General features: G+C 44.1%; 2 protein-coding genes across 2 annotated transcripts; both read left to right on the top strand.

Annotated features, from left to right (window-relative positions):
• Positions 1-820: 820 nt before the first annotated feature.
• RPL21 (ribosomal protein L21) lies at positions 821-2,924 on the top strand (the record flags this gene model as incomplete). Its single annotated transcript, XM_084235077.1, has 5 exons — positions 821-887; positions 1,173-1,234; positions 1,526-1,638; positions 2,475-2,625; positions 2,797-2,924. The coding sequence occupies 5 exons, from the start codon at positions 821-823 to the stop codon at positions 2,884-2,886; spliced, it is 483 nt and encodes a 160-aa protein (XP_084091203.1). The 3' UTR covers positions 2,887-2,924.
• Positions 2,925-9,348: 6,424 nt separating this feature from the next.
• On the top strand, positions 9,349-11,469 carry RASL11A (RAS like family 11 member A; the record flags this gene model as incomplete). Its single annotated transcript, XM_084234358.1, has 4 exons — positions 9,349-9,472; positions 9,890-9,946; positions 10,037-10,116; positions 11,002-11,469. 4 exons carry the CDS (start codon positions 9,349-9,351, stop codon positions 11,467-11,469), a joined length of 729 nt encoding a protein of 242 aa, XP_084090484.1.
• Positions 11,470-11,973: the final 504 nt, after the last annotated feature.

Genomic DNA, 11,973 nt, shown 5'->3' with positions numbered 1-11,973 from the left:
GCCCAGTGCTTTGTTTGCATTGCCTCAGTTGATCCGTGCAGGTATTAGCCCCATTTTTACCGTTGAGGATCGAGGTTTAAATGTAGTCTTTTTTTTTTTTTTTTTTTTAGTAGAGGCATGCTTTATTTATTTGTTTGCTGGTTTGTTTGTTTTGTTTATACATGCACTGGGTACAGTCAGAAGCGCAGGAGGGTGAGAGAATTCACCAGAGCCAGAGTGGGGAGCAGAGCAGGCAGAGGGACTGAAGTACACTGCTGAGGGGAGCAACGGGTGGCAGGAGAGGTCTGCGCACCATGTGGGACCCTCCTCCGGTGGCCGGGGAGCAGCCGGGGATCGAACCGGCGCCGCAGAGGCCGCAGGCAGCTTCGCAACCCGGCGCTCAACCGCTGCGCCACCAGGGAGGCCCTAAATGTAGTCTTCTATCTAGTAAAGAGCAAAACCAAATTACAGATTTTGACAAAAAAATATTTATAAAGCCTGTCTTTCCCTTTCTTCCATACATGCATTTCTATGTAAACAATGGTGTAAATGGAAATAAGTGAATTTGGACATTTTTGACATTTAAATTTTGGTGCATAGGAGTTTTAATGTAAATTTGGGCAGTTTTAGCTAAGATCTTGTTAAAATGGTGTTTTTTTAAAATATACCCTTTATAAGAAAATGATTGGTATACCTACTTTTTATTACATTGTTCCCTAATACTGACATTGCTGCTGGAAGGCAAGTATTTGAATTTGTAAGATTTGGTTATAGTGGTAAATAAAAATTTTGCAGTTGTAGTTGACTGTCTAATACTTTCTATTTTCAGTAAGTCGCCAAAATGACTAACACAAAGGGAAAGAGAAGAGGGACCCGCTATATGTTCTCTAGGCCTTTTAGAAAACATGGTAAGTACATTTACCTTTCTTGAGAATAAGCATGGTATCATGTTTTATTAATACATATATTGTATTTCTTATAATGTGGTCTTAATAAATGTCATTAATTAGGTGTCTAGCTAAACTTGTTATAAATAAAAATCATAACTGTTACATAGTGGTTTCTTAAATTACAAGCTACATAGATTTTAAAAAATACATTGTCAAAGGTGGCATTTTGTAATCTGGTAATGTTACACATTTTACTTTAGACTTTAATCTGGTTACTGACTATGCTATTTTCCCTCCCACTAGGAGTTGTTCCTTTGGCCACATACATGCGAATCTATAAGAAAGGTGATATTGTTGACATCAAGGTAAATGACAAAATTGGGGAAATAACGTGTAGAATAACACAAGTTGGAGAGGTTAACTTTGATGTGATGCTTGAAAGCTTTTTTTGTGACCAATATTTAAATGTGTCCTGGCACTCCAGAGCTTAATGATGATTGTCTTTTTGATTGCATGTAAAGCAACGTGAAAAATACATTTCACCGGCTCTGAAAGCTTTGAGGTGCCCTTTAAAAGAAAAAAATCCTAGAATATCTTTGTAAGTCAGCTTTAAAAGGAAGGGAAGTTACTGGCATAACATTTACCTCTTTTAACAGGGGATGGGCACTGTTCAAAAAGGAATGCCCCACAAATGTTACCATGGCAAAACCGGAAGAGTCTATAATGTTACCCAGCATGCAGTTGGCATTGTTGTAAACAAGCAAGTAAAGTAAGTAATGTCATAGTTTTTTATGGCTAGTTAGTATTCCCTTGCACCCCCTTTTCACTTTGCCAGTTGGACTTATGTCTTTATTGGCCATTCAAGTGGGGCAAAGGAGTATCCTTTTAAAACTCAAGCAAACTGGGTGTTTGTCTTGTAGCCTGTCAGAGGAAACATGTTGAGGTAGGCTTACAGGACAGTTTATGGGATTTAGTATTCAGTAATTCTAGTTTTCAGAGTACAAAATATTTAATAAGTCAAGATTTTAGTAGTGTTTTGGTTACCTTGCTTGGTATTTCAGGATAGGTTACCTAATCAAAAGAGTTTAAAAGTGGGGATGTTTGCCTTAAGACCCCTTCCAGTAAGATTAATAAACGATTGCCAATTAACCATCACCTTGTTGCTCCATCTATGGATAAAGGTTCATGGTTTATTTAATAAATGAAACTGCTAAAATTCTGTATTTTAGTTATCTTTTTTAATGTAGATATAATTGATACAGCATATTAGTTTTAGGTACACAACATAGTGACTAGATAATTTGTATATATTACCTAATGATCAACACAATAAGTCCGGATAACTTTTTTACCCATACAGTTAGAATACTTTTCTTTTAGTGATAAGGATTTTTAAGATCTATTCCCTTAGCAATTGAAATATGCGATGGGTGTTATATGTTTGCCTCGTGGTAGAAGTAGTTGCCAGTGTTTCCCTTCAGTCACCCTTCTGTACTAGAATTTTGTGTCTTTTGACTTTAAGCCACTTCACTTGTTCTTCATCTATCCCTTCCACCAGTCTGTTCTGGATTATGAAGCATTTATAAGAATTTCTTTTCTCTCCAGGGGCAAGATTCTTGCAAAGAGAATTAATGTTCGTATTGAGCACATTAAGCACTCTAAGAGCCGAGATAGCTTCCTGAAACGTGTGAAAGAAAATGATCAGAAGAAAAAGGAAGCCAAAGAGAAGGGTACTTGGGTTCAGCTGAAGCGCCAGGTGAGTTCTTGACTATTTCTTGATTTTTAAGTTTTTGGTAGTGATAATTTTCTTTTAAGTTAAAGAATGGCTTATTTCATTGGTTCTGATAGCACTATGGAATTGAAGTGTAATGTTTATAGTAGCGTACTTGAAGTGTGATAATTATTCCCTTTTTTTCCTCCTCAACAGCCTGCTCCACCTAGAGAAGCACACTTTGTGAGAACCAATGGGAAGGAGCCTGAGCTGCTAGAACCTATTCCCTATGAATTCATGGCATGATAGGTGTGCAAAAAGAAATAAAAGAGCTCTGGGCTACAAAAATGTTTCACCTAATTGAGTAGAAGTGTGGTGTCCCCTCTCTAAAAAATATTTAAAGCAAACTTTTAATTATATCGTAATTCATTGGATGGTGTCTTTATTAAAATTTAGTGGGTTTTTTGTTTGTTTGTTTGTTTTTTAAAGAATTATCCATTTATGCATACAGGAGCTGGGGTACAGACCAGAGGTGTAGGGGTGAGATGATTCACCAGAGACGGAGTGGGTAAAAGAACAGGCAGATTGACCGAAGTACACAGCTGAGGGGAGCATTCAAGATGTAGTACAAGGTGCAAGGGGTGAGAGAATTCACCAGAGACAAGAGTGGGGAGCAGAACAGGTAGATCTACTGAAATACACTGCTGAGGGGAGCAGTGGGTGAGTCAGGAGAGGTCTGCTGCACCATGTGGGTTTGCTCCCTGGCTGGTCGGGGGATCGAACTTAGGCATCAGAGGCTGCGGACAGCTTCATAGGTTGCATCTTAACACATTGCGCCACCAGGGTAGCCCTAAAATGTAGTGTTTTGTTCGCTGAAAGATAAGATTGTTTATTGTACAACAAGGAATATACTTGGTTAGAAAACGGCCATGTGGGTTAACTCATGATGAGTATAGCTTAATAGTGCCAAGACTTAACCCTTTGCACCATCAGGGAGACCCCATCAGTGGGAACATTTTTTTTTTTTTAAAGATTTATTTATTTATACAAGCACTGGGTACAGTCAGAAGCGTGGGAGGGTGAGAGAATTCACCAGAGCCAGAGCGGGGAGCAGAGCAGGCAGAAGGACCGAAGTGCACTGCTGAGGGGAGCAGCGGGCGGCAGGAGAGGTCTGCGCGCCATGCGGGACCCTTGAACCGGCGCTGCAGAGGCTTCTGGCAGCCTCGCAACCCAACGCTCAACCGCTGCACCACCGGGGAGGCCCATCAGTGGGAACATTTTAAAGCTGCTTTGTGATGGAATATATTTGGTTATTTGTTACTTCCTCAGTATTTTACTTGGATATGACAAAAAACTCAAATTCAGCCAGTTAATGGCCTTCATTAGTTTCTCTAATTATTATGTTCATAGGTTTGCTTTGGAATCCAGCAAACCTGGTTTTGAATCTGTTAGGCAAGTTGCTTGGTTGTGAATAGTAAGCAGCACTTATAGCTGTTGTTGAGATGAAAAGTACAGGAGTGAGAATGCAGCCCAAGATACTGGATTGTGATTCTGCCTTTTTTTAAAGATTGATTTATTTATGCATTCAAGAACTAGGGTGTAGTAAAAGGTGCAAGGGGTGAGAGAATTCACCAGAGACAAGAGTGGGGAGCAGAACAGGTAGATCTACTGAAATATACTGCTGAGGAGAGCAGTTGGCAAGACAGGAGCGCTCTGTTGTGCCATGTGAGTTAGCTACCTGGCCAGCCTGGGATTGGATTGAACTTGTGCTGCAGTGACTGGCTTGACAGTGCTGAGACTTTAACCCCTGCACCATTAGGGAACCCCTTTGATTCTTTTTCAAACAGCAAAGTGTAAGGAACACTGGCCATCTTACAAAACCCCTAATGGCACAGGCACAGGGAAGATGCTCTCCTGTATGCTTTGCTGTCCTGGCAAAAATAGAATTTATAGAAATCGTTTGAATTGGGAAAGAAATGCAATGGTATACGTATTACAATCTATCAGGGTTGTACAGTCTACAATGAGGTGATCATTCACCTCCTTAGTGAAGATGCAGTTAGATTTTTTCTTCTTGAGAAGAGGTTAAGATAACTAGTTCTTGGGAGATGAATAAGGCATAGTTCGAAGATCTTGAGAGCAGACACCATACCCTGTTCTTGTATGCTCCTAGCATTGATCCTATAGCACATAATAGGAGTGACCTTAACAGTCAGGTTCCAAAGCCTGCAGATAAATTCCTTAGGGTGGCATTCATTGTCCTCCAGTCTAGTCACTCACATTGTTATATACCATGTCTTTTTAAGGCTATTGAATCCTTGCCATATACTCTCTAGCTTCATGAGTATGTTCATACTGTATCCTCAGCTTGATAGGCCTACCTTTACACCTATCATACTGCACATGCTCAGTGACCAAATAAGGTCATTTCTCCCAGAAGTTCTCTCTGATGACACCACTCCCCACATACCCTAACCACCACCACCAGTCGGATTTAATTCTGCCCATTGCAGCTCTGTACCCTTGACCTACTTTGTCACTCCATTTTCATGACCAGAGTGTTCATGCTCTCCACATTGGGGGTGGGGAGGAATCCTAGCATTTTAAATCATAGGGGTCAGTGGGCCTCCCCAGTGGCGCAGCGGTTGAGCGCTGGGTTGCGAAGCTGCCTGCGGCCTCTGCGGCGCCGGTTCCATCCCCGGCTGCTCCCCCTCCACCGGAGGAGGATCCCACATGGTGCGCAGACCTCTCCTGCCACCCGCTGCTCCCCTCAGCAGTGTACTTCAGTCCTTCTGCCTGCTCTGCTCCCCACTCTGGCTCTGGTGAATTCTCTCACCCTCCCACGCTTCTGACTGTACCCAGTGCATGTATAAACAAAACAAACAAACAAATATAATAAATAAAAACATGCCTCTATAAAAAAAAAAAATAAAAAATAAATCATAGGGGTCAGTATATCCACTGATCACCTTGACTTTGGATAAGTTTTAGTGTTTCTCTAATCCTAAATTTGAAGTGTCTTACCCATTTCACAGTATTAAAGACTAAGATTTCGGGGGGTAAAGTTAATTTACAAAAGATTTAATTCGGGGGTAGGCAGGAATATCTTTGTTGTCCTCTCAGCAACATAATAGAAATTTGTTCTTTGTATTTGCACGTAGAGATTTACAGAGAACAGATTTTTCAATAATTTTGATGGTTGAATGGAAATAAAGTAGGGACCTGATAAGAGGACAGAGGCATAATTCCTTTTCTGGGGAGTACCTAAAGGCAAGAGTCTCTGCATCTCCAATAAGCTCAAAATTCAAAGATTTACAATAGGAAAGGTAGTTGATACAGGGTGGTGGGAATAACATTCTTGATCTAGAAGAGGACTTGACCAAATTTTGTCAGGGCTAGAAATCAAGCTTATTTGGTTGGTAAAGAATAAGATAACTTCCCAAACCTGGAATTGCATATTATTAAATTCTGTCCTTCATACTGGTTCTAAACACCCACGTATTTGTGTATCTGTATCTGTGCCTACGCATTCCTATTATCTGTAAAAACCACTTCAGCATGACTATTCTATTGGTTGCACCACAATTTTACATAACCCTGGACACAAAAGAAATCCAAAAATGAAATGGAACACAAGCAGCCACAATTTTGGCAGGCTATTTATAATTTTATAATTCAGTAACATGTCTGCATGAAAAGGTCATAAATTACTTACTGTATTTACAAATGCAGTGGGCTTCCAAGGAGGTTGGAGTAATATTTTGAGCTCTGAGCAAAGGTGCAATGTAAATACAACTTGGAACATAATTATCACCTGACAGAAAAGTCCTAGGACTCATAATTGATTATTGGATAACCTTAAAAGAATGACTATTCCTGACAGGGAATGACATGGAGAGAGAAGCCCTGCATTCAGCCAAGCAAGGACTCCCTTTTCCCTTGATAGTTCTGCGTTTTACTCCAGGGAAAGTGTTCATTGCAGACGCAACTGACTGCTGTGTAACGATGACCCCCTCTTCTATTTCTTGATTTTTAATAAGGTAGCAACATGTCTAGGTTCTAGGTATTTGCATCCTCTGCTAGATTATTTGCATGCTCTCCTAACTTAACCAATTCTGGCCATTGAGATGTAAGAGAAAGTGCTTGGTTCTGAGAATTACTTGATTTCATAATAAAAAGATAGGAAGAGGCCTCCCTGGTGGTGCAAGGGGTTAAGTCTCAGCATATGAAGCTATCGCAGCCACTGCAGCACAGGCCAGGGAGGTGACCCACATGGCACAGCAGACCTCTCCTGTCTCAACTGATGCTCCCCTCAGCAGTGTATTTCGGTCAATCTACCTGTTCTGCTCCCCACTCTGTCTCTGGTGAACCCTCTCACCCCCCACTTCTCTGGCCTGCACTCCAGCTCTTGTATACATAAATAAATCTTTAAAAATAAATACAAATGGAAGAGAGTCCCTCACTTCCTGCTTAGGATAAGGACTGGATATTTGGCGAATAGGAGCCATAATTATTGGGTCTAAGAAGAGACCAAGAGAATCTGACAGACATCCCAGAATCCTTTCATTGAACTGCTCAAAGACCTCTGGACCCTAAGAGTTTGAAGGTGGTTCTATAAACGGTAACTCTTCATGGTGCCTTTTCCAAATCAGGGAGCTAGGTGCTCTGCTTCAAGCCTTTCCAGTTATATAGTTGACAGAAAGGAATTGCCTTGATAGCCAAGTCAGTACAACTGCAATAAAGCAGTTCATCTCAGGATATTCTTGGAACACTTCTGAGAAAAGACTGCTGTAAAAACCAAGGTATTGGGATAATGGCTACGCACATGCCTTGTCGTTTTCAGTTCACATGGTGAAGATACCATTTATTCCAAAAATCAGTGAACAAACATTAAAGACCTTGGAAGTCCCAGGATCACTATGTGCTGAGTGGTATGATAGAGTCCCTGCCCTCCTGGAGGCAGACATGAACCAATCTACCAGAAAGTAATGACAGTTGAGACACGTGCTGCCAGGGGTGCTCTGAGAATAACTGGGAGGTGGGGGTGGGGATGGCAGCTTCCAGTCTACTTCAGGATTTTTCCTTTGAGAAGTGAAGTGTAGGGTTCAAGAGGAGACTCCAAATCTGTAAGCAGTAAAAATAATGGAAGTTGGTGATTATTGATATGGAAATAAAAGTGGCTGGGCTCAGGTCACTGGCAAGTGCTGCTGGGTTGAGGGAGACACATTCATTAGTGTGGTAGACTGCGAAAATGGATCCCATTCTTTTTTCTGCATCCCAGCCCTTTGAAATGTGACTTTGTAGACTCACCAAGAATAGAGAGTATTTCCCCACCCCTTGAATTTGGGCTGGCATTGTGACTTACTTTGGCTAAGATAATGTAGCAGAGATGATGTGTTCCACCTTGGAACCTATATCTCAAGAAGTCTTTGCCATTTCCACTCTCTTGGAACCCTGTTCAGCTACCAAGAGAACAGGCCCTTGGCCAGAGTGCTGGTGAGGAGAGACAGGTGCCTCAGTCACCGCCCTTTCCTCCCATCCTGGCTGCCAGTCAGTCGCCAGCATTCCTCAACCCTTCTGCAAATGCCTGAAAGAGCCCAACCAAGATCAGCTGAGCCTGGCCTGGATTAGTATAACCGCTCAATGACCTATAGACTTGTGAGCAGCTATGAGGGATTGTTGTTTTAAGCCACTAAGTTTTGTGGGGTTTGTCACGCAGCAAAAGTTGACTAATAGAGAAAGAAATGTTAAGGATTAATTGGACATAGGAGATGGGAATACAGGTAGCCAGATGCATGAAGCTCTTTGAACCTGCAAGGATAAATCCCAAATTTTTTGCCTTACCATGGTGGGCTCCCCAAACCCAAGAACTAGACCATCTCTCTTGTGTTTTCTTTTACTATCCCTGTAACCTCCCCCCACCCACCTGCCTTGAGCTACATATTATAAGTATGTATGGTACTAAAATAATGCAGCAAATGCAGGAGTCTGGTGCTTAGGACAGTATTACCTGGAGAATTAGTCCAGAGTCAGAGCTTCTAGCAGATGGAATGCTTGTTGAGTGTTCAGCGATGAGTAAATTCTACCAGCACCTGTAGACCAGCACCTGCAGTTTGGAGGCTGAGCTGCAACCAATTGCTGCCGCCGAGGGGCCTTCACGTGTCTGGAGTAAGGCCACAAGGACTGCAGTTCCCTTATACTGTGACTAATCCAGACCTCTTTCCCCCATCTCCCTTTCCCCCCCATTTAGTCACCCCTAAGCCGTTCTGAAAATACAAAGGGCAACATTTGACAAGAATCTATCCCTACCGTGGCAGTAACATCCAACTGATTGCAACTTTTCCTCTTGCTTTTCTCCCCCTGCTCCTGCCACCAACCTCGGGTTTACCCACCGGTCTGGTGACAGCCTAATGACTGTCATGCTCTCAGGATGGTGGCCGTATTTCCAGGGGTGGGCGGGGGCCGGAGCCTGGCTGGTGCCCGCTGGGCACGTCAGGCAGCTAGGTGCGCAAGCCGCGGTGACGGTTCTTTGCCCTCCGGCTCCCGCCCCCTTCCTGCTGCTCGGGAAGGGGCGGGGAAGAGGAGGAGCCGACGACAACCGCCGCGCCCCCTGGAGCGCGAAGCCCTTTAAAAGCAGCGGGCTTCGACCGCTCCGCCGGCCTCTCCGGTGCCGCTGACTCGGGTACCCGGGCTCCCTGCTGGCGGGCGGGTCTCGAGGAGACGAGGCCCCAGCCCCAGAGGCTCGCACCCTCCGCCTGCGCGCGCTCCATGAGGTCACCCACCATGTCCGGGCACTTTCTGCTCGCGCCCATCCCCGAGTCCTCCTCAGATTGTCTTCTCCCGAAGGACATCAAGCTAGCGGTGCTGGGCGCCGGCCGCGTGGGCAAGAGCGGTGAGTGCGGCAGGAAGCGATCAGACCCCGCAAGTCAAGCCACTTGCGGGTGGGGGATGAACCAGAGGTCTGGGTGGAGGGAGGGGGTTAGGGCGCCGGGAGGAACCTGGACTTTTTGCCCTTGTCCCGGACTCTCCCCCGCGCGCCTGCTTTTGCGGCTGCCTCTCTGGGGCATTTATTTATGGACTCTCGCTTCAGGTGGCACCTGTTGGGGCATGTGGACTGTACGACCTCTAGTCGCACCCACCACAACATCCGCGGGTGGCCACGGCGCCCGCACCCTTGGTGTTGCAGAGCCTTAGTATGCAGGCGGTGTCCGCGCTTCTGCGAACCATCACTCCCTCTATTTTCCCAAGAATGTCCTCGTGGCGCCAGCAGGTCCTAGTCCTAGAGTTCATTTTCTTATTTTCCTTTCAGCAATGATTGTGCGCTTCTTAACCAAGAGATTCATTGGCGATTACGAGCCGAATACAGGTTAGAATCGTTTGATGCTTTTGTGGCTGCATGCTTAGATATTCTTTTTAACTGATGAGGGTGTGGTAATGCAAACTTTCCTCTCTCCAGGCAAGTTGTATTCACGACTTGTCTATGTAGAGGGAGACCAGCTATCGCTCCAGATCCAGGATACTCCGGGGGGCATCCAGGTAAGGTTTGCCAGGAGCAAACATCTCCCATTTCCCGCCCCCTCATCCCCGCCACACCAAGGGTCTCAGAGCGTGAGATAGAGGTCTAAATAGCCTGTCAGGAGTGGGCTGTCTCCAGGTGGGGCGTTAAAAACCCACTAAGCAGGGTTTTGTTGTTGTTGTTGTTATTGTTCAACTTCTCTTTGCAATCCTAACCCCGGAATCACTCTTCAACTTTTTTAGAGCTTGGCTGTGGAGCCATTACACAGCTGTGGGGTGGGATTCTGGAGTGGTTCTTGGGCCCTAGAAAGGACCACTCAAGTGCTTCTGTTCCTAGCTGACTCCTCCAGCCAGTAATTGCAGTCAGAGAAGCCACTGGCAAGCAGTCAGGAATATAACTTGATTAACAAGTCACTAATTGCTCTCCCTTCTGCGGTGGACTGAGCTTGTGGAAGAATAGAAAGAAGGAATTTGTTTCTGTAACATTCTCAAGAAGGACATGCTAAAAATATTTTTACACTTTTGGGAATATTATATATTTATCTTGGCATATTTTCAAAGTTTTGTTTATTCCGAGTTAGTTCCCTAAAAATTGCGCCATTCTGATTTGAAAGTTCATGTTGAAGTCATGCTTCAGTCAGCCATGGTTCACCCCAGATTACCTGTCAAGGAAGCAGCTTAAACATAACCTATTATTGAGCTAATCAAATTGCCCAGGTGGGGAGCTTGCCTGAGAATTTGCTCTTTGTGTGTCCAAAGCCTCCTTCTGCAGAAGCTGGGTAGATCTGAAAACTATATTCAGTGATTTCTTTTTTTCAAAATTTTTTCAAGGGTGACTTTGATGTTATTTTGAATCATCTCCCACAAAGAGCGTCCTTGATCCAGACTGGTTTTGTTCTTTCTCAGGTCCAGGACAACCTCACGCAGGTAGTTGATTCCCTGTCCAAATGCATGCAGTGGGCAGAAGGCTTTCTGCTGGTGTACTCCATTACAGACTATGACAGCTACCAGTCTATCCGACCCCTTTACCAGCACATCCGGAAAATCCACCCTGACTCTAAGGCCCCTGTCATCATTGTGGGCAACAAGGGGGACCTTCTGCATGCCCGGCAGGTGCAGACACATGATGGCGTGCAACTAGCCAACGAACTGGGCAGTCTGTTCCTGGAAATTTCCACTAGTGAAAACTATGAAGACGTTTGTGATGTCTTTCAGCATCTCTGCAAAGAAGTAAGCAAGCTGCACAGCCTCAGTGGGGAGCGGAGAAGAGCCTCCATCATTCCCCGGCCCCGCTCACCCAACATGCAAGACCTGAAGAGGCGCTTCAAGCAGGCCCTGTCTTCCAAAGCTAAAGCCCCCTCCACACTTGGCTGAACCTATGTCATAAAAGACTCTCTCCTTTTTATTATGGATCTGTTCAGCTGAAAAGACTGGGGGTCTCCCTTTTTAATCATACATTCAGAGTTTATTTTTATACAGACAATTGGTTTTCAAGTGTATGTGTATATCTGCAAATTCAGTGACTGCTTAGAAGACAGAGTTTTTTTTTTTTTAATAAAATAATTTTATAAACTGTAAGTGCTAGCCACTTTTCCATTAAAGGCAAAATGAAAATGTTGCTTCTTGTTTTTTAAATGTCTTTTTATAGAAATCATACTTGCACCAGAGCCCAGAACCGCTGGGTGCTTGGCCTCAGTATGAACTCAGATTGGTGTCTTGCGTGGGGGTGGGGGTTGATGTAGTGGGAATCTGCCTGGGAGAAAGGAAAGTATGTGGAGGAGGAAAGGGATTTGAATAATTGCAGGATGTCTTTAATTAGGGCACTTTGCCACATGCCTGAAAGTGACACTGTGTGATTTTCAAGGGAAAAGGTTTATT

Source organism: Talpa europaea, assembly GCF_964194135.1.
Source record: "Talpa europaea genome assembly, chromosome: 6".
In the NCBI taxonomy this organism is placed as follows: Eukaryota; Metazoa; Chordata; class Mammalia; order Eulipotyphla; family Talpidae; genus Talpa; species Talpa europaea.
This window is presented reverse-complemented; position numbering and strand designations above follow the sequence as displayed.